This window comes from Vombatus ursinus, unplaced genomic scaffold, assembly GCF_900497805.2.
Source record: "Vombatus ursinus unplaced genomic scaffold, bare-nosed wombat genome assembly UNPS02014812.1, whole genome shotgun sequence".
Classification (NCBI taxonomy): Eukaryota; Metazoa; Chordata; class Mammalia; order Diprotodontia; family Vombatidae; genus Vombatus; species Vombatus ursinus.
In genome coordinates, this window is record NW_020954590.1 from 46,591,558 (window position 1) to 46,618,237 (window position 26,680).

The following is a 26,680-nucleotide window of genomic DNA, read 5'->3' on the forward strand; positions in this document are numbered from 1 at the left end:
CATGGGATAAAGTAAAATCTGGAGACAAAGGCAGTATTTACATCATAAAAGCCCAACCACTATATATTTATCACTATGTATTACATAATTTTATTGCCTGTCATGTATTTTAACATGCTAAATGTAGAAACATGAAGAACTTATGAACATTACTTACTGAAGTTATCAACAGTAATTTCTTTCCTATTGGTTGTTGTAATAACAAACTTCTCCCCAGATGAAATCCCAAGTGCCTAGCAAGAAAGGGAAAACAAGCCAGTTATATATAGTAAATGATAAATTTAAATTCATAGAAGAACAGAGAATTGAACAATTACTATAATTACTTGACCTCAATTTATTTATAAAAGCATTCTTACTTATTATGCAAATTGAGCTTCTGTAAAATAGTAACATGAGAGATCCATGCTTTGAGTATCTTGGTGACTATTAAGTTATGAGACTGGTCTTGCAAGGCCTTCAGAATTAAGCATTCAACAATGATTAACATTTGAAGTAGCCTTTCTCTGAGTCAATCATGTCAATAAACTAGAGGTAATATGTACTATTTATGTAATAAACAAGAGGTTTGTATTATTACTGCAAGTCAGCAAAAAAGAGTGACAATTATTTAAATACCAAATTTTATTTAACAGTAAACCTGCAAAGAAAGCCTATGGTGTGCTAAAAGAAGCTTACAGGGACTAGTAATTTTTAGCTCAAGAATCTCTGACTAGCATAAAAGAGAAGTCCAAAAGGAATATGGGGTGTGAAGTCTGAGGACTTTAAATTCAAATCCAAACTATACTATTTATTTGCCTACACGATTTTGCAAAAGTCACTTACATTCTTTGGACCTCTTTGTTCATCTCTAAAATATGGGAGTTGGACTAAAAATAATCCATAAATTCCCTTGCAGATCTAAATATAGTAACTTGGAATATCTCTATTTTAGATGTATTTATGATATACAAAACGGTCCTCTATCTTAGAACATTTGAAAATGTTCATGACTAATCAAAGATTTAATTCAAATAGGTACTGTGAAAATGAATTAAATTAGAAAAATCTGTTCTGAAAAAAAAAACTTGGACAGAACAGAAGTTTACAACAAACTTTTAATGATGAATAGAAACCTCAAAGAGAGACTAGACTTAAGGTTTGTTATCTTTCAAAGGAAGCAAGACAAAATTAAAACATTTCAGCAAAAAATAACAAGTTAGGAAATGTCATTTCTGATGTGACCCAGAAACAAACTATGACATAAAAACTTCAATATGCTGTTATCCCTCTTGGACCCAAGAGATTTTGTATGTCAAAACACAATACAATGTCACCTTTCTATGATATTGATTGTTCATAAGTTGACAGAATTTATTTTGTTTAAACAATCATGTCTGAAATTCAGAAATTCTGAACTGTCTGAAACGTTGCGTAAAACATAGGACTCAATAATTAGTCTCTTCAATAAATAATAATAAAACAACATTCCAGTTCACAGTGTTCTTAATGTCTAACAATTTTTGACCAAAAACGTTACTACCCAGCTCATCCACCTTCTTCAATCAAATCTAGCTATGGAGTTCTTTTACCTATTACCAAAAATCAAGGCCCCATCCAAAGTAAAAACAATCTGCTTTGTTTTGATATATTAAAAAAAAAATATGCTGTAAGTTCTGAAGGCAATTACAAAAAGAGTTCCAATAATGACAACATCCTGGAAGAGATGGGGAGAATTACTAGCCATTTCTCTATCATGGTACATGCACTCCAGGCATTTTCTCTATCCTCCATCTATTAGAATCCTAGACTCTGTGGCCCTGGGGCACTGGACTCAAGTGCCTTTATACCTCATCTTGCCTTGAATCAGGTCTTCATATCACTTTCCAGCCTTTTTCAAACCTATTAGCATGCATGCTCCTCCCACATACATGCTTTCTAGTTCTGTTATTATTGTCTTCTAGCCATTAGGATGTAAGCTACTGGAAGGCTAGGGATTCTCTTGCTTGCTTGATTACACAGTGCTTAACACAGTGCTGATAAATAGTAAGGGCTTAACAAATGCTTTATCATGCTGGAAAAGATGTGGGAAAACTGGAGCACTAATGCATTGTCAGTGGAACTATGCCCAAAGGGCTATAAAAATGTGCAGCCTTTGACCGAGCAATAGCACTAGAATTCTAGGGCTATATCCCAAAGAGATTATACAAATGGGAAAAGGACCCACATGTACAAAAATATTTATAGCAGCTTTTTGTGGTGGCAAATAATTGGAAATTGAGGGAATGCCCATGAATTGGGGGGTGGCTGAACAAGTTGTGGTATAAGAATGTAATGGAATACTACTGTGCTATAAGAAATGATGAGCAGGCAGACTTCAGAAAAACCTGGAAAGACTTGTATGGTCTATGTTGAGCGAGGTTAGCAGAACTAGGAGAACACTGTACACAGTAACAGCCACGATGTGTGATGATTAATGTCGATAGACTAAGCCCTTCTCAGCAATGCAAGGATCTAAGACATCTCCAAAAGTCTCATGATGGAAAATGCTATCCACATCCAAAGAAAGAACTATGGAGTTTGAATGCAGATCGAAGTATACTATTCGTTATTTTTTTCCTTCTGTTTTGTTTTATTTCCTCTTTCTGGTAGTTCCTCCTATTGGTTCTAATTCTTCCTTACAACACCACTAAGGTGAATATATTTTTAATAGAAATGTATATGTATAGCCTATATCAGATTGTGCAGTGTCTTGGAAAGGGAGGGGGGAAGGGAGGGGGAGAAAAAATTTTAAACTCAAAAGCTTATGGAAGTGATTGTTGACAAATCAAAATAAATTAAGTCAGAAAAAAAATAAATGCTTTATCATTCATTTCTAATGTGACTACATTAAAAGGGAAACATTCATTTGGATGTTTAAGTTGTGTTCACTAGTTTAAGTTTCAGTTCTTTAAACTTCAAACATGTTAAATTGTCCTATGAAGTTGAAGACAGTGCTGATGATGATCATCTGAATAATGGTATGGTTGAGTAAACAAATGCCAATTTGTAACAAATGGTCCTATCCTGCACACAGCATATCAATTACTTAACTATTTCAAGGATCAGTGATTTTAGTACTGAGAGTATGCACCTTCAGTGAAGGAAGATCACGGCCCCACTGCCTTATTAACAGTTTAAGAAGTTCTTGTGACCAAAAATGAAAATGTCCTGGTGGCCAAACCTCAAGTGATATACAAACTCATATGCAAATTGCTTGGCAGCCCAAGGCATCTAACCTGACGGATGACTAAACTATAAAACCTAGCCTAGGTTGAAGCAAGGCCAGAGACGTAGGCCTTAACCTTAGACCTGCAGACAACAGGCCTACATATGACACTTTTTTCAGAATGCAAGAACCTGACAAGTTTCAGTTTCACTGGTATTGTTTTTGGGAACAGTTGCCTGCATGCCACAATGAGGCAATAAATGAAGGCTGAACAAATTATGATAAAATAACGAACTTCAACTTGAAAATACCACAGGTCACATCAATCATGTCCCTATTTAATAGACTCCAGTTGCTCTCTATTCCCTCCAGGATTAAATATAAAATCCTTTATTTGGTTTTTAAAGGCCTTCATAACCTGGACCCTTTCTACTTTTCAATCTTCTAACATCACACTCCACCGGCACCAGCCCTATGTTCTTACTAGATGATCAAGTGACACTGGGCTCCATGCTACTCCTCACACAAGACACTTCACCTCTATGGCATTTTCACTCACTGTCCCCTATGCTTGGTATCCCATCCATTCTCATCTCTGCCTCTTGGCTTCCTCGAAGTCTCAACTAAAATCCCTCCTATTCACAAAAAGCCTTTCCTGATTCCCCCTTGAGTCCAATGACCTCCCAGCTAGATTATCTCCAATTTATCACGTCTATATCCTTACAGTATTTGCATGCTGTCTCCCTATGAGTTTATTAGTTTATAGCTCTTCAAGGGCAGTGAGCTGTTTTTGCCTATCTTTATATCCTCAGAGCTTAGCACAGTACCTGGCATACAGAAGTCATTTAATTAAGCACTTGTTTGATGGCTTGATATAAAAGTCCACTGAGCAGCAAAGTCTTTACAAAATTCTTTACAAAGTCTTTACAAAAATACAACATCACTTAACGTGGACACAGGTAGCATATCTACCAACCAAAATGAGCAGAAAGCTAAAAAATAAATTATACTTAAAGTAACTAGAGTATACAAAATACTAAGACACATATAGAAACTATATGAATAAAACTGAAAAAAAAAACTCTTTATAAAAATATAGACAGAGTAAATTCATTATTCCATGAATAGACTGAACCAATACAATAAAAATGACAACACTACCTAATTTACTTACTTAGTGCCATACCTAGAAAAAAAAATTAAATTAAATTAATCTGGAGAAACAAAAGGTCAAGAACCACAAGAGAGATAATGAAAAAAAGTGGAAATGAAGGAGGCATAACAATAATAGATCTCAAATATACTTCAAAGAGTAATCATCAAAACGAATTGGTACTAGTTTAGAAATAGGAAGGTCTCAATGGAACAGATTAGGTACACAACGTATAAAAGAAACTATGGACAAAACTATAACTCACTATTTGACAAAAACTGCTGGGAAAACTGGCAAGCAGTTGTGACAAAAATGAAATATAGATCAATATCTCACCCTGAATAGCAAAATAAGTTCTAAATCAGTACCTGGCTCAGATATGAAGAGTGATATCATTTATAAATTAGAGAATCAAGGAAGAAATTATCTTTCAGATCTACAAAGGATGAGTTCCTTATCAGACAAGGAATAACAAGGATTACAGAAGATAAAATGGACAATTTTGTTTACATAAAACTAAGAAATTTTAAGCACAAATATTTTACGTTAATTATATATGTATTATATATATAGATATATAATATATAGATATATAAATGGATATTATATGTGTATAATATGTTATGTTATAATTATATTATAATTTATAATTATATTAATTTGAGAAATGTTTAAGTACAAATCTAATGCAACTATACAGGAAGGCAGAATCTACTAGACTTGGCAACAGACTGGAAAAGGGGAATTAGGGTTTGAGAGAGAGGGAGGAGTCAAATACGACAGCTAGTTTACAATCCTGGGTGACTGATAGGATGGTGGTGCCCCTGACACTAATAGAAAAGCTGGGTAGACAGGAGGGTTTGGGGACAAATGAGTTCAGTTTTAGATTTGTGTTCAAGATGTTTATACAATGTCCAGTTTGAAATGTCCAACAAGCAACTGCAGATACATTAATGATAGGAAAAAAATTAAAACTAGATAAACAGAATTGAGAATTGGCAAAAGATGATAACTGAAACCATGAGAGCTAATGAGGTCATCAAGTGAAATAGTATAGAGGGAGTAAAGAAGAGGGCTCAAGACAGAATCCTGTGGGACACCCAACAGGTGTCACATGGATGAAGATTCTGCAAAGACAGGTAGTAAAACCAGGAGAGAGCAGTGTCACAAAGAGAAGGCGGTGATTCAGAGTGTCAAACGCTGTGGAGATGTCATGAAAGACTAGGACTGAGGAGGGAAAAAAACCAATAGATCTTCCAATTATGACACCATTAGTAACTTTGGAGGGAAAAATGTCAGTTGAGTGATTAGGTGGGAAGCCAGACTTCAAAGAGGTAAAAGAGTGAGAGGAAAGAAATGGACTGATGATAACAGTATTTTCAAGGAATTTAGCCATAAAAGTGGAGGAGGGATATAGGACCAATAGCTATCAGGGAGAAAGGCATGTTTGTAGACAACGGGAAAGCAGCCAGTAGACAGGAACAACTTGAAAATTTGTGAGAAAGTGGAGATGATAAAAAGAGCAATCTCCTGGAGAAGGTAACACAAAACGGGATCACGTGCATGTGGAGAGATCTGCATTGATTAACTGGCATTTCAATTAACTGGGGTACAGCATCCCTGAACAGAGGCACACTCCAAGTGTAAAACTCTGAAGCATGTACCAGGTGAGTAAAGCAGACAGGAAGGAGAATAAAAGAACTCAGTCTACTGCTGCTCTAAAGATCGGGGTTTTAGAGGGTGGTTTATATGGTTTTACAACAAAGGGAAGCAGGAGAATCGGAAGAATACAGAGTACCCAGAATCAGGATGTTTGTGCAAGCTCTTTTGGGAGCTGGCATGAACCAGTTTGGGCCAGCCCTGTGGTTGCTGGCACAGCAGAGGTGTTCTGGGTTCACCCAGTGGATGCCACAAAGGATCACTGCTATCTGAAACTTGAGCAACACTCATTTGCCTCCTGAAGAGGAGGCCAACATGCCTGGAGAACTGGCACTAAGCACACTCTTCTCTCACCACCTTTTTGTTTTTTATAAAGAGGGAGGAGGAAACAGAATGAAAAAGTATATAAGAATAGAATAGAGGGAAATATACAATCAATTATCATTATTGTGAATGTGAATGAGATGAACTTACCCATTAAATATGTGGCAGAATTGATTAGAAAGCAGAATACAACGATGAGTTGTTTTTAAAAGATACACACTTGAAACACAGAGTCAAAATAAGTGGCTAAAGCAAAATCTATTATGCTTCAGCTGAAGCAAAGACTTAGGAACTCTGATCAATCCAATGATCAATCACGATTAGAAAAGTTCAGTGATGAAGCATGCTACCCACCTCCTGCAAGAGATGATGAACTCACGGGGCAGCTAGGTGGCGCAGTGGATAGAGCACCGGCCCTGAAGTCAAGAGGGCCTGAGCCCGGCCTCAGACCAAACACTCAACACTTACTAGCTATGAGACCCTGGGTAAGTCACTTAACCCCAATTGCCTAAAAAAGAATAAATAAAAAAATAAAAAAAGAGATGATGAACTCAAGATGCAGAATGACCATTTTTGGACATGGCCAATGTGAGAATTTGTTTTGCTTGATTATGCACATGTGTTAACAAGAATTTTGTTTTGTTTTTACAATAACTGGAGATGGGGGAGACAAAGAAAATGAATGCTTGTTAACTAATAATCCGAAAAATGAAAGTTACATTAAGAAAAAAAAATTTAAGAATTGTGTCCAATGCCATGATTCTCAAAGACAAATAATGATGCATATTACCTAGCTCCAGGAGAAAAAGATGATAGATTCAAGGTGCAGAATGAGATGCATATTTTTGGATACAGTCTATAGAAGAATTTGTTTTGACTATAAATATTTGTTACAAGGGATTATCTTTTCTTTCAATAGGGGAAGTGTGAAGGGAGGGAGTCAGGAAGAGTTGAGATGGAGGGAACTAAAGAAAAAGAAAAGCATTTCCAGAAAAGAACAGAAAGAAGAACAGATAAGGAAGACGACTTTGAAAGTTACATATCAAATTTATTATATACTTAAAAGGAAAACAAAGCTGTACATAATAAAAGATTTATAATTTCAGGTATAATCCTCTTTTCTATCTATGGAAATGCTCATTTTATTTGGTGTTTGTTAAGACCATGATAAAAACAAAGAAAAAGTTAAAAAGAAAAAAGAAAAAAGAGAAAAGAGAAGTTGAGAGAAAAACAAACTTTAAGAAACCTTGATGGAAAATGCAAATAAGCAAAGTCATCCCAAGGGAATTTAAAGATAAAACTACAAAGAGAATACATATTTACATACGTGTACACACACACACACACACACACCTGTGAAGATTTTAATAGCTAACTCTTTTTTACCATCAATGACAATGAAACCACACATCCATACTGTAATACATGAGAAAGTAGAAGTGTAAGAAAAAGATGGGAAAACTAGTCAGACTAAACCAGAAGTTTTTAACCTTCAATTCATAATTGTTTTAATATTTTGATAACTATTTCAATAACTGGTTCCCTTTGTAATTCTATGTATTTTATTTTATGCATTTAAAAAAACTATTTTGAGAAGAGGTCCACAGGCTCCAAACTACAAATGCAGTCCACGACACAAAAAAACTTAACCTATAGACTAGATGATACACACACAAAAAAATCCTTTCTGAAGTCAATAAATTTTAGCTTGTTGAAGAATTGGTTTTCAAGTTATCTTGAAGATAGTAGGATATCTAAAAAAAAAAAATCTATGGAAAAAATGTCAGACTTCATTGCTATATTATTGAAAGCCATATGCATATTTTCTTATCTCCAGAAAGTGTTTTAAGAATCATCTACACATGTATTAAGAAGACAGACTTTCCTTTTTTCTTTTTTGTGAGGAAATTGGGGTTAAGTGACTTGCCCAGAATCAGACAGCTAGTGACTGTTATGTGTCTGAGGTCATATTGGAACTCAGATCCTCAGGGCCAGTGCTGTATCCACTGCACCACCTCGCTGCCCCTGAAAAGGTAGACTTTCACTAAGCAGATTACATTTCTACAATTACACAACTGCCTAAAGGATGTTAATAAGAGAGTCTATTGTGCTTATTGTTTGTTGACTATAAAAAACATAATTCTATAAACTACTTCCTTAAAGCCTCTCCTCCAAAAAGGTGTGACCCCCACATATGATGAAATCTTACAGAAGTCCTAGAAAAATGAAACAGAAATAAATGTGTGATGGTTCTCCTTACTAAACATATTGAGTGAGGAAGAAAACAAGTAGACATATCCTTGCCAAAAGGGTTTGACATTGTCACTAATTACATCTGTACAGAATCTATTTAGGAACACATTTCCTAGAGATAATGAGATCCTTCAGATGATCTGGTTTGTGGATGACACTATGCATGAGAAGAATCTGTTAAATAAAATCTATAATCACTCAGTTTGGCGTAACACAAATCCATCAAAAAAGCCAAGTACATGAATGATACCATTGTCCAAATTATGATATTCTGCTAAATGGAAAATAAATAGAATGGTAAATGCCTTAGAAAGATTTCACACAGACTTAAATAAGATGGGTCCAGAACTGAGTGATCTACGTTGTATTTGGGAAATTACACATTACTTCTAATGATACCCCTACAATCTTCTTTCAAACCAAAACAGCCATCTTTTTTAACACCAATAATAATCCAGCAATACTATACAGCCGCAAGTTCCAGAACACTAGTTTCTGAAACATTAAAACTTGAAAGTTACTTCAAAAGCAACAGGAATAAATATTGCGTAAGCACATCACAACACATCACAAGCAAAGAAATGCACGAGAGAAACACTGAAAAGTATACTGTAGAAATGGATGATCAAAAAAATAAAAGTGTCAGGCACATGCCAAGAAGAGAAATAACCCATGGACAATGCTCCATTAGTGTCCAACCAATGTCAAGGTACCAGAGGAAAGCTCTTAGCAGAAGACTAACAGGCTATAGACAAGAGTCCTATCAATGACACCACAGACTATCAAATATCACAGATTTTCTAGAAGTCAGTCAAGCTGAAAAAAGGTTTATAAGCCTAAAATTTTTATGAGAAAAAAATAACGGCGGGCTTTCAGAAAAATAGTAAGGTAAAAAGTTTTAGCCTAAACAAACATCCTCTATTAGAACTTCAAAAATGGTAAGACATAATAAATCAAATGAAATTTCAATAACTGAAATAGGAGAAATAGAAATTCCTAAAATTTTCCTTATATTATCCACTAAATCCGACCTCCCTCCTCTACCCCAAAAAAGGAAGGGCCTTAATTTTGAGTCCCTGGTTCTACTTCTTTCCCAGGCCACATGATGCCCTAGAGGATTCTACATGACTGCTATCTGTTCCCTCCTTGCCACCCCAACTCCAGGTCCTACACTGAGAGTTAAGAGCTAAACATACTGGGCTGGGTTGCTATTGACTTGTTTGCTTTCTACTCCCATCTCTAGTCCCCTTGCTAGGGAATCTATGCACAGGGCTCCATGTGGCTACTACAAGACATGCTCCATATGGTAGAGTTTACTACCACTCACCAACCCCCTTATCTGCAGACATTCCTTGAAAGACTCCACACACTAACAGTTCCAGCAGCCACAATCAAGTTTTTTGTTTGTTTTGTTTTGTTTTTGCTAGGCAATGGGATTAAGTGACTTGACACAGCTAGTAAGTGACAAGTGTCTGACCCTGGATTTTAACCAAGGTCCTCCTAACTCCAAGGCCAGTGCTCTATCCACTGTGCCCCTGTACAATCAAGTTTGAAAGAAAAACGCAGACTGAGGCAGGGAAGAATTACAGGCATGCCTAAAAGACTGTCTCCTTGGAATTCAACTAGAATCCTCCAGCCCTCAAAAAGGTGTAAGTACAGAAATGAAGAACCATAAGGGAAAAAACCAGTAATTTTTAAAAAGTAAAGGAACTGAGAAAATAAGCAGACAAAAACTCCTAATACAATGAGAAAATACTATGGGTTGACTTCTGGGTCATGTAAGCAACAAGGTGAAGGAAAAAGACATTTTCTCTGATTTCTATGATCTCATAGAAATTATACACCAAAGACAAAACAATTTCAGTTGTCTCCATGGTCTAGGTCAACCAAGATCCAAAAGAAGGTTAAAAAGAAAACTTGGAATTATGCTTACTGAAGCTGAATTCAATCAGCAACCCTCTTCCACTTTCTACATTGCCACAAGCAAGGTTGCACTAGCAGACCCAAGGACATGCCACATGGTTACAATAAAACCAGCCCCTATGCCCCAGTCCCCAGTACTTCTTTCCCACACCCTGGCTCTAGGTTACAGAAGTTTGCTCAGGCCAAAACAGCCAGCTTGGCCACATCCTATCAAGAAGGAAAAACCTCCCAGAGACTGCAACCCCAGTGAATTAGTGCTGCAAAGCTCTGAACTGTTGGTGTTGAAACAGAGAACTGAGGAACACAGGGAGTGAAAAAGGTCACCAAGACGACACCATGAGCTTGCTTGAAGGGGAAAGAGGTGAGACTGTGCAGCCATCTACCAAGACTGAGGGAGAGAGTACTGTATCCAGTTGGGACCAATTCTAACCCAAAAGTCAGTTGGGGCAGAAACCTAGATTGGTAAACCTTGAATTACCCAGCAAGGGAAAAGACAGATACTTTCAGATCCAGTCCTCAAGGAAACCACATTAGAAAAGAGTCATAAAAATGAGTGATAGGGAAAATAAAGAGGAAAAAAAGGCTTAAGTTAACCAAAGATTTATTGAAAGATTTTAATATAAACAGATAAAACAGTTAAGAGTAACAACTAAAATAAACACTGGACCTCCAGATAATATAAACAAATTCACACATCTATGAATGCAGAATACCGTAAAACAAAGGAAATGATAGATGAATTTGATGAAATAGAGGCTCTTGTGGAATTTGATGATAACATGGAGCCACAACACACCAAAGAGAGAAGAATTTATGTCCAGCACAGCAAAAATATAATGGGCAAAACAGAAAAACTGGAATCTGCTAGCGCAAGCCTCAAAGAAACAAAAAAGGGAACAGATTGGGAATTCAAATACATAGAAGGATAACCTAAAAGAAGAGAAGCAAAAAAAGATTAATATTAAAATAAAATATGGTCACTGGGTAAGTAGAATAGGACGCATGAAGAAAACCCAAGGATCATAGGTCTCTCAGAAGAACACAACAGGACAAAAAACATTAACACCATAGTGAAGAAAATAATGAGAGCTAACTAGAACTCCTGAACATAAAACAGTAAGTTCTAATTTAAAGTATTCATATATCACCTCCAGGAAAAAACTCAAGGCTGCAAACTCCAATACACACAGTAGTTAAATTTAACAATGCCACTCAGAAACAAATTCTGTAAGCTATCAGGAAAAAAGACCTTCAAATACAAAGGAAAGGACATTCAAATCACACAAGATTATTCTGCAACAACTACAAAACATAGGAGGGAATGAAATAATGTGTTCTAAAGAGCAATGGACCTCAGGATGCAGCCCAAGGTGATCTACTCTGCAAATCTGAGCTTAACCATACAGGAAAAAAGATGGACATTCAACAAATTGAGAAGAAAGGACCCTATCAGAATCCTTTTATGAGGCAAATATCGCCCTAATACCAAAACCAGGGAAAGGTAAAACACAGAAGGAAAGCCATAAGCCAATGTTAATTAATATCACTGAATCAAAACTTTTAAACAAAATCCTGTTAAACAACCTACAGGGATTTCTCCAAGAAATCATTTATTGTGACCAAGTGAGATTTTTACCAAAGAGCTAAGTATGGTTCAATACCAGGAAAATAATCAACATAATTAATCATATTAAAGACTAAAACATCCAAAAGCACATTATCTCAACAGGTATAGAAAAAGGCTTTGACAAAGTACACAACACTCATTTATGCTTTAAAAAACCTCTAAAGAATAGTCAAAAAGGACTTGTTTTTAATATAAAAAAGAATCACATGCAATGAGGATACACTAGAACTTTTTGCAATAAATAGGAGAGTGAAAGAAGGATGACCACTCTCCCTACCATTTGTTTTTTTTACATAATTCTGGAAACACTAGCAACAGGAATAAACAAAAGAAATTAAAGGCATAAAGACAGGTAAAGAGGAGATAAAAATATTCCTATTTAATTATGATATAAGAGTTTATTTGGAAAGTAATTTGGAAAGTACAAGAAGTAATAATAGAAAGAGAAATCTCATTCCAAATAACTACAAAATGGGAGCAGCTAGGTGGTGCAGTGGATAGAACTCCAGCCTTGAAGTCAGGAGTTCAAATCTGACCTCAGACACTTGACACTTACTAGCTGTTTGACCCTGGCAAGTCATTTAACCCGAGTACCTCACCACAAAGCAAAAAACTACAAAATGCATAAACACATGGGGATCAATCTCCCAAAGCATACAAAACTTGTATAGATTCAATTACAAAGTGCCCCTGGAAGAAATAAAAAATCAACCTACACAGCTCAAGGAATATTTAATGTTCTGGCTAGGCTGGACCAAAATAGTAAAAATGACAATACTGCCAAGAATAATTTACACTTTGAATGATATACCAATCAAATTGCCAAAGGAATACTTTATAGAGCTTAACAAAAATAACAAAATTAATTTATAAAAACAAAAGATGTAGAATATTAAAGGAAATCATAAAAATAAGATGAAGGAGAAACAGCACTTCCCAACCTCAAACCATATCATGAAGCAGTAGTCATCCAAACTTTCTGGTACTGGTTAAAGAACAGAGAGACTAGACTAGACTAGACTAGACTAAAGTAGATTTAGAAACAACAGAACTCAATAACCAAGTTAATAACATGGAAAAATCTAAGGAAAACTCCCTATTTGATTAAAAACTGCAGGGGAGGGGCAGCTAGATGGTGCAGTGGATACAGCTCCAGCCTTAGAGTCAAGAGGACCTGAGTTCAAATCTGGCCTCAGACATATGACACTTACTAGCTGTGTGACCCTAGGCAAGCCACTTAACCCCAACTGCCTCACCAAAAAGGCAAAAAACAAAACAAAACAAAAATAAAAAACCTGCAGGGCCTGCCAGAAAGTAGACTCTGATCAATATCTTACACCATACTCTACAATACAGTCTAAATGGACACATGACTTGAATATTAAAGATCATTCTACAAAAAAAAAAAATCAGAGGAGAAACAGATCATATACATCCTACAACTATGGGTAGGAGATGTATTTTTAACCAAACAATATATACAAGCAATTACAAAGATAAAACAGATAACTTCGATTACTTGAAACTGAAAAATTTCTCTGCACATACAACATTAATGCATATAGGATAAGGGGAGTAGTCAAATGGGGGGAGGAAATCTTCATATCAAATTTCTCTGATAAAGGTTTGATATCCAAGATACATAAACAATAAATATATATATATAAGACTAATAGCCATTCCCCAATAGATAAATGTCAAAGGATATGAACAAACAGATCTCAAAGAACTGCAAAGTATTCACAACTACATAAAAAATGCTCCAAATCACTAATAATAAGAAAAATGTAAATCAAAACAACCTTGAGGTTTCACGTCACCCTCTGCAAATGGGCAAAATTGACAAAAAATTTCGACATTCAATGTTGGTGGGATTGTAGAAAGATAGGCACACTTTGCTGGTGATGCAGTAACATGATACAACCATTTTGAAAGCAATTTGGAAGTATGCAAATAAAATGACTAAATTATCCAAAATCTTTGAACCAGAAACTCTTATTACTGAGCTAATACCCCAAGGAAGCCATCAATAATAAAAAAATCTAGATCAGGGGTAGGGAATCTGTGGCCTCGAGTAACATATAGCCTTCTAGGTCCTCAAGTACGGCCCTTTACTGAATCCAAACTTCACATAAGAAAGCCCCTTAATAAAGGATTTATTCTGTAAAACTTGGACTCAGTCAAAAGGCTGCACCTGAGGCCTCAAGGATGAAGGTTCCCCACCCCCAGTCTAGATACATTCCAAAAATTTATAGTAACATTTTTTGTGATAGCTAAAAAGTGGAAACAAAGTAGATAGACGCTCGTCAATTGTGAAATGGCTAAACAAACCGTGGTACAACAATGTAATGGAATATTACGTGATGAATAGAGAAAAGCATGGAAATATTTATATGAACTGATGCAAAGTAAACAGTCAAGAAAACAATCAATATATACAGCAACTACAACAATGTAAACAGAAAGAACAATACAAAATTATAAAGATCAAACAGGAATTGAATGAAGAGAGAGATGAAAACACATTCCCAACCTACCCCTTCATGGAAGTGGCAGGTCCACAGCTGTTACACTTTGCACATATTTTCTGACTTTTTTCTTTTTTTTAGGCAATTGGGGTTAAGTGACTTGCCCAGGGTCACACAGCTAGTAAGTGTCAAGTGTTTGGTCTGAGGCTGGATTTGAACTCAGGTCCTCCTGACTCCAAGGGTGCTCCAATGTATCAATAGTTGTGCTGTTTTTCCTCTCTAAAAAATTACTATTTGTCACATACAGCTCTGGCCTTGAAGTCAGGAGTTCAGATCTGACCTCAGACACTTGACACTTACTAGCTGTTTGACCCTGGCAAGTTATTTAACCCGATTACCTCACCAAAAAGCAAAAAACTCCAAAATGCATAAACATATAAGAAACAGAAAACATCAATAAAAACTTGTTTTTTTTTTAAAGAAATACTGAGTTAAGACGACCCCAGGAAGTTAACTACAAAAAACAGAAATAATAATAATTCTAAATAAATCACAAGCAGAATCCCAGAAAAAAATAATAGAATGGTTATAACTACTAAAAATATTTGAAAAAAGAAATAAAAGTAAAGAGGTAAATATGAAATTAAGTGCTCTTAAAAGAGCTCTAACATGAAAAAGAAAATAATAAATGTGTAACAAAAACTGGAAAAACCTAAGTAATGGATGCTTGGGGAAAAAAAGAATGGAAAATCAAAAAATACAATGATACAACAAAAAATATTATAGGTATATGTAACATGTGTTCTCACTTCTGGAATCAAAAACAACTTGAAACAGAGGAAAAAAATCAAAGAATCATCAGGTTCCTAGAAAAATATTACTCAAATAGATCTATGATCCCAAAGATCTAGGCATTCCTCCAAATATGTGAATTATAAACCATCCATACCTGCCCAACCTATTCAACTACTGTGGTATACCACAGTATTGATTTTTTTCTTTTTCACTTTCTCCTAACTCTTCAAGGACAACAGTGGGGCATTCTGGCCACTGTCAATCTGTTATTTTTCTCCCAGTGACCAGCCAATCTTCTCTTTCCTATCCTTGATGACATCTTTTACTCTTGCTATTCTTTGAAGTTTGTTATGTCATAACCTGCTCATATCCACCATGCATCTTGTTGCTGTCTTCTGTGTGACAGTGATTTTTAGTTCTTTGGACACTGTTTTATGCCATGGCTTACCGCAATACAGAATGTTAGTATTAGACTCCAGAGGACCAATGTTGAAGCATGCTATTCACAGTCCTGAGCAGTGATGTGACCAGATATGCTGAATGATACATATATTTTTGGACATGGCCAATGTGAGTTTGTTTGGCTTGACTATGCTTGTTCATTACAAGAAAAGGCTTTTATTTAATTGGGGGGGAAGGTGGTATGGTAGTATCTGAGGATGACTGATTAGTGATACAACAAAAAGTGTCCATTTTTTTAATACACAGAAGAAATGAGAAAGAAGTTCAAAATGGGACAAATAATAAGGAAAGCTCTGAAACTAATGTGCTCAACATACGTACTTTAAAAAAAATATAAACTATAGGGGGCGGCTAGGTCGTGCAGTGGATAGTTTCCCATGAGGGAAACTTCTAGTTATAATATACGAAAAAATAGGTTTGCCAAGGTCCAGGGCTCCTAAGTCAAAAAAAAAAAAAAAAAAAAAAATTCTTCAAGCAACCAAGAGGGAAAAGATCATATATAAAGAAAATCCTATCAGACTGCGTGTCATCTTGGGGAGGAAGGTGGGGAGACAGGTGGGGAAGGAGGGGGAGAAAAATTTAAAACTCAAAAGCTTATAGAAGTGATTGTTGATAAATCAAAATAAATTAATTTTAAAAAAAAATCTTAGACAATCATAAAGGACTCCACATCAAGTAAGGGAAAGGATAGAAAAGCCTGGAACCCAATATTCCAAAAAAGCAAAGGAAAAGAGCTTCTGCCCCAAATTAACTTATTCTGCAAATCTAAACATCATCTTAGATGGGAAGAAATTGATTTTTCTTGAAATCATCTGAAAGAATTCCAACCATTCCTGAGCCTGACATAGTCTTTGAAAGGCAAAGGCAGCAATTAATCAAAAAACATCAAACACATTGTGCTAAGCAGTGTTAGAGATACAAAGAATTAAACAATCACTTCTCCCAAGAAGCTTGCATCCTAATAGAGAAACAAACATATGTAGAATATACCAAATACAAAGAGAATAAATATAAATAGTTCTCCCTTGCATAAATTCTCATTATGCAAATTAAAATTGGGAGGGAGGGGTTTGGGACAGGTCTCTGCTCTTGGCAGGATGTGGCAGCGGTAACAGCAGCATCAGCAGCAGCACACTGCACTAGAGGTCCTTCTCTCCAGGTACTGAAGCAGCTCCAGCTGCAGAGGGGACCCAGCCATTGAAGCTACTCTGGGCTGTGTGAGATCTGTGGAATGTCCCATTAAGTTAAGCAAGAACTAGTTGTAAATAAAAAAGTTAAATACAACATTTTTTGGCAAGAAGGTAACCTAGCACTTGTGAAGGGGGTGGGGGGAGTGGAGGGAGTGAAAATCAGAAAAGGTTTCAGGCTCTTCCTTTGACCCTTCCTAGGTAATCATTTAAAATGGTGAGGTATTCTCTTGGTCCACAGAACCCCACAAAATCATGCAAATGAGGGGGGTTCAAATCTCCGGGTCCACTTCAAGAACACCTAAGAAACAGCCCAAGCTATCAAGGGCCTGCATATCCGAAAAGCTACCAGGTATTTGAAAGATGTCACATTGAAGAAACAATGTGCTCCCTTCAGACAATATAATGGTGGAATTGGCAGGTGGGATTGGACACAGGGTCATTGGCCCAAAAAGAGTGCTGAATTCTTGCTGCATATGCTTAAAAATGCAGAGAATAACGTAGAACTGAGGGGTTTGGATGTGGATTCTCTAGTCATTGAGCATATCTAGGTTAACAAGGCTCCTAAAATGCGATGGCATACTTACAGGGCTCATGATCAGATCAACCCATAGATGAGTTCTCCTTGCCATACTGAGATGATACTTACTGAAAAGAAACAAATTGTTCCTAAATCAGAAGAGGAGGTCGCTCAAAAGAAAAAGATATCCCAGAAGAAACTGAAGAAACAAAAGCTTATGGCATGGGAGTAAATATGACATTAGAAAGCAAATAAAAGTGAAATGAAAACATTTGTTACAGTTAATATTTTTAAAGTATTTATTTTCTTTTAAAAGTTTATCCTTATCTCAATGTTGGAAAAAAAAGAGAGAAGGCAGAACTTGAGTGACATCTTGAAGAGAATTTTATAAGACTGAGGGGAAAAGACAGTGCAAATAAGTCAAGAGGGATAATTAAAAAAAAAACAAAAACGGGGAAATCAAGTGCAATGTGTAAGAAACAGAACATGTTTGGCTGATCAGAGTGTGAGGGAAAGGGAGTAAAGTGTAGTGTGGCTGAAGATTAAGTCAGGGCCAATTTATGAAGGGATTTAAAAGTTAAACAGAGGACTTTTTATTTCATTTTAATGTCAACAGGAAGCCACTGGAGTTGAGTAGGTAGAGAAATTATATGATCAAATTGCCACTCATAGAAAAGAACTTGGATGAGGCAGCTGACCAGCTAGTAATTTTACTTGAACAGTTAGTAATGTTACAAAAATCTAAGTGAGAAATAATAAGGGCTGGAAGTAAGGTGGTAGATTTGTGAATAGTGAAAATGGTTCATATATAAGAGATTTTATGGGGATAAAAAGGGTAAGATTTGGCAACTGACTGGATATTTAGTGTAAGGGAGAGTGAGTAGTGATGACGTATAAAATAAATTTATGAACCATTAAAATGTGAGCTCCTTGAGGGCAGGGGCTGTTTTTGCCTTTCTTTATTTCACCAGAGTTTGGCATAGTGCCTGACACACAGTAAACACTGAATAAATGCATATTGGCAGCTAGGAAGCACTATGGACTGGATTTGGGAGTCAAGACCATTTTGAGACCTGCCCAAGACACTTTCCAGCTGTGTGACCATATGCAAGTCATTTAACCTCTCTCAACTTCAGCTTCCTCAATAGTAAAATGGGGATAATCAATAATAACATCTCCCTTAATGACTGTTATAAGGATTAAGTGAGATACTTGTAAAGCACAATCCCTAGCATATAGTAAGTGCCTGTTTCCTTCCTTTCTACCTAATAGTGTGGTTGAGAGGATCAAATTAAATAAATAACACAAGTAAAATGTTTTACAAACCTTAAAAAGCATTATATAAATGCTAGCTTACTACTGACTTGCTGACTAGAAGAAAGGCAGATTGATGAAGATATATGATAACCTAGGTAAAGTACTTTACAAAACCTTAAAACTAAGCACTATATAAAGGCTATACCGTTGACTTCCCAACTAGAAAAATAGAAAAATGAGGATGAAAAAATAGGGAAGTTTAGAAGAGGGTTGGGTTTTGAGGGAAAAATGAGTTCTGTTTTAGACATGTGTCCAGACCATCCAGTTGAAAATGCCCAAATAAGCAAGTAGTAATACAGAGGGGAAGCTCAGTGGAGACTAGGGCTGATGTGAGTCATCTGAAGAGATGATAATTAAACCCAAGAGAACAAATGAGGTTACCAAGAAAGAGTAAGTAGAGAGAAGAAAGCCTAGGATAGCCTTGAAGAACACCCATAATTAGGTGTATTTAATAGGGAGGATGAACAAGCAAAAGAGATTAAGAAGGAATGATCACATAAGGAAGAGAACCAGGAAAAAGGAGTGTCACAAAAATCCAGTGAAGAGAGTGTGATCAACAGTGTCAAATGCAGCAATTAACCAAACAAGAAGGATAAAGACTGATTAAAGAACATCAGATTCAACACCTCAATGATCACTGAACTTTGAAGAGAGAACAATTCCCATTTGGTGATGAGATCAGGATCTAGACTGCAAAGATTGAGGAGTGAGTGAGAGGAAAGGAAGTCATGGCAGTGGACAGTTTGTTTTTCCTAGGAATTTGTCTGAGAGAGAGGAGAAATATTAAATGATAGTTCTGGGAAGTGGTGGGATCTAATAAAGGGTTTCTTATGGATGAGGTATCCGTGAATATATTTGAAGGCAGTGGTAAGGAGACATCGTAAGACATACATTTTTGGACATGGCTAATGTGGGAATTTGTTTTGCTTTGACTATATAATTTTTTTTTTAAATCTAGGCAATGGGGTTAAATGATTTGCCCAGGGTCACACAGCTAGTAAGTGTTACTTGTCTGAGGCCGAATTTGAACTCAGGTCCTCTTAAGTCCAGGGCTGGTGCTCTATCTACTGCGCCACCTAGCTGCCCCTTATATAGATGATTTTTACAAGTATTTTCCTTTTTCTTTTTCCCCAGGGTGGAGGGGTGAGATAAAGGGAAAATGCTTGTTAACTGAAAAAATAAGTATAATTTAATTTAGAAAACAAAGCCTATGCTAGATAGCTCTACTTCTCACTCCACAAATTTAAGATTCAGCTAGTACTAAAACTAGTGGCAGCTAGGTGGCACAGTGGATAGAGTGCTCAGTCTGGAATCAGGAAGTCTCATCTTCCTGAGTTCAAATCTGGCCTGAGACATTTACTACCTGTGTGACCCTGGGCAAGTCACTTAATCCTGTTTACCTCAGTTTGCTCATCTGTAAAATGAGTTGGAAAAAGAAATGGCAAACCACTCCAGTATCTTTTCCAAGAAAACCCCAAGTGAGGTCATAAAGAGTCAGACGTTGACTGAACAATACTAAAACTATTCTCTCAAAAATAATCAGTAACCTTCTATCCCTTCACTTTTCTATTGCATTGGACAACATCATCTACCAACACCCATTTCTTAATAATAGTTTCCCCTCTAACTTCTGTGACACTATATTCATATTTTTATTTCTACCATATATTATTTCTTCTAATGACCATTATCTCTCCACTGCCAAAACATTCTACTTCCTTTATCAAGAGTTCAGGACTTGGCTCACACCAGTGGCTCTTTCCATCCCAGATCCTGCCTTCATAATATGGCGTTTTAATGTTAACACTTGGGGGCAGCTAGGTGGCGCAATGGATAGAGCACCGGCCCTGAAGTCAGGAGGAACGAGTTCAAATCCAGCCTCAGGCCAACATTTGACACTTACTAGCTGTGTGACCCTGGGCAAGTCACTTAACCCCAATTGCCTAGGGAAAAAAAATGTTAACACTCTGGTTTCTCCTTCCCTGAAGGAGACATAACAGTATGACATAACAGCTAAAAAAAAATCTAATACAATCTTGAGCTGTATCACCATCATTATCACTATTATGATTATAGAATGTAGCATTAACAGAAGCATGCAGAGCAAGAGTCAGCAAACACTTGCACTATCTGCCAAGCAAAGAGATATGTCAGTGGTAGTCAAGTGTATCACCAATTTAGAATATAAACTCATTTATAAAATTTTATTTTAAAAGATGGCAAGAAAGAGCAGATGCAGAGAAATCTGGGAAGACTTTGTATGATATGATACAATGAAATTAGCAGAACCAGTAGAAAAATTTATACAATGACTACAATACTGTAAAGAAACATCTGTAAAAGAAAACGACTCTGATCAATGCAATGATCAACTATGCCTCCTGAAGACTGATGATGACTATTGCTTTACTCCTCTTGAAAGATATTAGTCCACAGGCACAGAATGAGACATTTTCAGAAATGAAAAAAAAAAATCAACAAGAATCAGCGGATGCCTTCTTTTTATATACCATCCAAAACAAAAACAAAATAAATCAGCCCTCTCAAGGTCTTCTCCCATTTCAGGTCTACCTTGGACCTCTATCTCCTGCTTCCTGCCACGGTCCCCAGATTCCTAGTATAATCTCCTCTTGCTCCTGCTATTCTAAGGTGGGACTCACAGAGTACATCACTACCTGCCTGAAGGAGTCTTGAACAATAACCATCTGCCCGCCTCTCTAAAGGAATCTTTCTCCAACCAGTGATACTGTTCTGCCTGGACTAATCTTTCCTCAACGGTTAGCATACTGTCTCATCTTCTTATACTGTCACTATCCCAGTGATTCTGACACACACCCCTCCCAGCTAAATACTGCACAAACTCTTTTCCTCATCCTCCATTTTTCAGCCCTCATTGCCCACTCACTTATTCCCATCCCCTTCAACCCCTCCCCCTCCTTCAAATGTCCCACTCCACATTTACTATTCCTTCCACTGTGGCATTTAGAATTTTGGAATACCTGATCCATAATTAACAAACTCCCTTCATCTTAAAATTCATTCTTTCTCACTCCTTCCATTTTTGGCGCTCACTCAGACCTGGCTCCCTCTCAATGAGGGACTCGATGAGACACTAACTGTCTCACTACTTTTTCAGTGCTGTCTACACTTTGCCCCATTCCCTACCCCCATACCTCAATCCACTGGTCACAAGCAGGAGGGTCAGAAAACTCCTTGTTTCCCATGAACACTTCTAGACCCTCTCCCTCTTTACTACCACCACTCAGAAATCTCTCCTCTTTGGGGTTCAATATCCAAATTTATCACCTTATCCAGATTCTAGTGATGATTATCTCTCTACTACTAGCATATTGTACTTCCTTCATTCAGAGTTCAGTGCCTGACTCACACCAGTGGCTTGCTCCATCCCAACTTCTGCCTTCATAATACGGAGCTTTAATGTTGATATTCCCTCAAATACCCTAACTTCCCAGTTCACATGACCTACTCCTCCATTCTACCTCAAAAATATATGCTTTTGTCATCCAGAAGTTCTCTACTTCTAGATTCATGATCTCTAAAATTACATTATCTGATATTCATAATCTTATTATCACTCCATCTTTCTATATGCCTTACTATCACTCTAAAATTTCTTTATCTGATCATATTTTATCATTTCCATCTTTCCATATGCCTTACTAACTATACCTAAGTCTGTTCTTTCTCCTTACCAAGACCTCCATTCCCAATACCCCTCTGTTGTTTCCAGAGCCACAACTCCTGCAATAACACACTCTCTCCTTTTCCCCATATTGACCCCTTAATAAACCAGGTCCACTCTACACTAATCCCTACTCTTGAATCTTCTGCCCCATTTGTCCTATCACAAACTATTCTTGGATTACTCCTACCAATAACCTCTTTTGCTCCTACTCACAAGCTGCTGAACCAAACTAGAAAAAATCAGAAAACCATGCTGACTGAATCCAATATAAATATGGCCCCTCAACTGGTCCCTCAAAGGATCAAGGCAATCCTCTTACTCCCGCCAAATAGACTCTCTCTCTTACTCTACACAATGGCTACTCCAAATCTTTTATTCTATCTTCAGAGTCTCCCACTTCACCTCCTCCTCCCTCCACCCTCTCAGAAGAAGACAAGCTCATATTTCATGGGAAAAAAATTGAGGTCATTCACAAAAAGCTCACTCTTTTCTCCCTCACATGACTAGGACATCTTAGCCCATTATTTTCTCCTCGACTTCAGTGTCTGATGATGAGGTGGACCTTTTCCTTTGTGAATGCCAACACTTCTACCTGTACCCTTAGTCCCATGTCCCATCTCTGCCTATTTTCTCCAGCAGCTTGCCATAATTATTGTACCAGCTCTTATCTACATGCTGATTCCTTTCCTACTTTCTATAACATTGTCCATGTCTCTCCCTCAACTTTAAAAACCCCTCACTTGACTCTACCATACCACCAACTATTGTCCTATATATCCTATCTCCCCTTCTCAGATAAACTCCTTCAGAAGACCACCCACACTAAATGATTGCCTGTCCTCTCCTCTCACTTTCTCCTGTTTTCCAACCTCTTCTTTCAACTGAAACTGCTCTCTCCAAAGATACCAGTGATTTCTTGCCCTTAGAAAGTGAGCTCTTTGAAGGCAGGGATTGTTTTTGCCTGTGTGACCTAGCAGAATGACAACTGCTGACTAAACTTCCCCAAAACCCTTGAAATGCAATAAGAAATTATTCAATGTGTGTGCAGTTGCATATCCATGTTTGAAAGTATAATTCCTACTGACCAAGGGATTGTGCATATTACCAAATTTTTACTGTATTATCATTTGTTGAATTAAATATTGTATTTTAAAAGATGGTGGTGGTGGTAAAATGGCTGCTGAAAATCGTGGTCATGGTTTTTGTAGTAGCTGTTCACTTCATCAAAATTTGTCCCATAAAGCTTGGTGTTCTAAATTTAAAATTCCAAAAGTCATAATCCTACCTTATCTTTCATAGAGCCCAATCAAGCAACTGGCATTAATTAACATCCAAAGGCCTTGTAAGCCTTTTTGATAATACAACATATCTGTTTTGAAAAAACAAATCTTACGCTATTGTCTACAAACCATGCAACATGAAAACTCCCTCTAAAGTCTAAAAACACAAGGTTTTTTTTTTAAGTAATGGAAATACAAGAAAGTTTTAAGCTTAAAATTATTCTTAAAGAAACCGAAACATACAAAAACACCTCAACACTTTGCCTACCAGCGAACTTGGTATTTCTATTAAACAACTCTTAACACAAAATAAATACCAGATCGTATGGGTATTCAATGTTTTGTTTTGGGTTTTAGGGGAGAGGGGTAGCTGCCTGTGGACACTTTTGGATTTAATTCTTTGTGAAGCAGCGTCCAGTTTCAGAAAACCTTAGCATCAGGCTGCAGATTCTAAAAAGGTCCCAAGTATGGTGCTAGGTTTCACAAAGTTTTTCCTCTATCCTTCATAAGACATCTCTGCAAGGTGATGATGGCCCAAGAGCCTGATGGGCCCAGCAAAGTGGAGAAATTACAGCATCATTCAGTAACCCTGTGGCAAACATGCCTCACAGGGATTTTGCAACTTCCAAACTGTAATGGGGGGGGGGGAAACAAAAAACAAAAACAAAAAAACCACCACTGTTGAGAACCCACGGGATACTTTCAATCTCCAAACACACCACCTCCCTTCTTTTTTTAAGGCAACATCACACTTATTTCTCAGTCAGACTAAATCAACTTCCTCTTTACTCGATGAAAAAGTTGCTCGCTAAATCGAGAAAAGCCAACTTGCTGAAGTCGGGACACCTCCAAGAAACAACTTTCGCTGGCACGCGGGATGAAGAGGTAAGCCACCCTTCATCTGGCACACTTCTTCTCCTCCCCCAAGGTCTCCAAGGGTCGCAATACACCACAGAAAGGTGCAAAGCGTGCCCGCCACCTCCAAGCCGGGAGACCCGTGTGCTCGGCGCGCTGGGGCCGCGGGGCGCGCAGGACGTAGACAGGTTCCCTCTCCCCGCCGCGCATTCCGCAGCTCAGGCCCGGGGGCGTGCGGCGGGATGCCACGGGTGACAGGTTTATGGCCCGGGCCCGGCTAGGCTGCTCCGCGGGCCGCAGCCTGGCTCCGCACCTCATTCGCCCGTCCGCCCCGTCCCCTCCTGCGCTGCCTCCTCACCTGACAGACGGCGCCGCGGAAGCTCGAGAAGACGGCGCCCTCGTCCAAGTGCAGCGCGCGCTCCCCGACCTCCGACTTCTCCTCGCGCCGGTCGAACAGGAACACGGTGCGGCGGCCGCTCCCGCCGCCTCCAGCCGGCCCGCCGCTGCTGCTGCTACTGCCGCCGCTGCCGCCGCCGCCGCCGCCTCCGCCGCCGCCGCCGCCTGCCGCTGCCATATTTGGGGGGAGGAGACAAGACGGGAGCGCTGGCGGCGGCGGAGGCCGCCCCTCTCAGTGGCGCCGCAGCTCGAGCTCCCCTCGCGGCGTCGCCTGTTACAGCTCCAGCCGCCCGCCGGTGGCAGGGGCGGGGGGGGGGGGGGGGGAGAAGCGGCGGTCCAGCCACCGAGGACCCGCGGCCTTGGCGGCGGAGGCGACGCGACGGCTGCCGACCTTCCGGAGGGAAACGAAGAGGCAGCGGCGGCGAAGGGGCGGGCGAGGATCACCCGGGAACGGATTCAAACGAGTCTCTCCCCCATCTCTTCACGTCACTTCCGCGCCCTCGGCGCTCCTTCGCGGGGAGGAAACGCAGTTATCCGAAGAGACGACGGGCTCCCAAGCCTCCACGCGCACGCGGCCGAACCTCACTGCGCACCGGGACGCGCGTCAGCTTCAGGTTCCTAGCGGAGGCGGCGGGGGGCGCGGCCGCTACCGATTGTGGCGCAGGAGGACACGGCGGCGGCGATGGCTGAAGGGGCGGAGCTAGTCCCGCAGGCCCCGCAGGGGCGGTGGAGGCCCAGACTAGGCCTCCTCCGTGAGGAGGAGGAGCTTTGGCGGGCCCCGCCCCTTTTACCCTAGCGGAGCAAGAGGGGAATGACAGGTTGTTGTTAGACGGCAGCAGCGCGGCCCCACGAGGCTGGGAGGGCAAAGCCAGTCTAGCGCGTAGGATCCTGCGATGCGGAGGGCCAGGGCCGAAAAGGGGAGGCCAGCCGCCTTGAGCCCGACATTTCCGAGCCACCGGAGGCCCCGGCGCCCGTAGCTTCCAGCCCGGCTCTTCGCTCGCCGCTCCCGGCCTCCTGATTTGGCTGGGGCAAGAGACGCCCGGACGGCCTCGAGCATTGCCACGCCACGTGGCCGGCGCTGACGTCTTGCGCCCAATGGCGGCTCTTTGATCGTTTTCTTGGAGCTGTGGGGGATGGGGGCGTGGCGCGATCCCGGCGGTGACCCCATCCCCACTCCTCCGCCACACCACTGCCCAGCTTCATTCCCGACTCTGGATCCAGGAGAAGACCCCGCCCCGCCTTGGGGAAGGGGGAGATGCTTAGACAACTCCATTATCCCCATTCACCTGCCCTTTCCCGAGAAACCCAGTGTTTCTGCATTCCTTTTAGGTGAACTCGCTTTCACGTGCTGGCTAATACCGGTGTGACCCCAGCCCCTCCAAACCAAGAGGATCTTAACGTATTTTTGTCTCGTGGACCCTTTTAGCAGTCTGGTGACGCTTATGGACGCCTCAATGTTTTTAAATGTATAAAATGCTCAGTATTACAGATGAAACCAGTTACTTTTATCATAAATTCACAGATCCTAGGTTAAAATCTCCTACTCTAAAGAGTAGCTCCTGCCTTAT

The 26,680-nt window shown here is 39.0% G+C and overlaps 1 protein-coding gene across 3 annotated transcripts in view; it reads right to left on the minus strand.

Moving 5' to 3' along the window:
• The window catches only part of LOC114054253 (structural maintenance of chromosomes flexible hinge domain-containing protein 1-like), a 182,174-nt gene extending 156,884 nt beyond the window's left edge, over positions 1–25,290 (minus strand). For all 3 annotated transcript variants that reach the window (XM_027877431.1, XM_027877432.1, XM_027877433.1), the window contains exons 1-2: positions 25,075–25,290; positions 158–233 (exon numbers count right to left, since the gene is read on the minus strand). In XM_027877431.1, coding sequence (XP_027733232.1) covers positions 158–233; positions 25,075–25,290 — 292 coding nt within the window. The remainder of the gene's footprint in view (positions 1–157; positions 234–25,074) is intronic.
• Between the last annotated feature and the right edge of the window lie 1,390 nt (positions 25,291–26,680).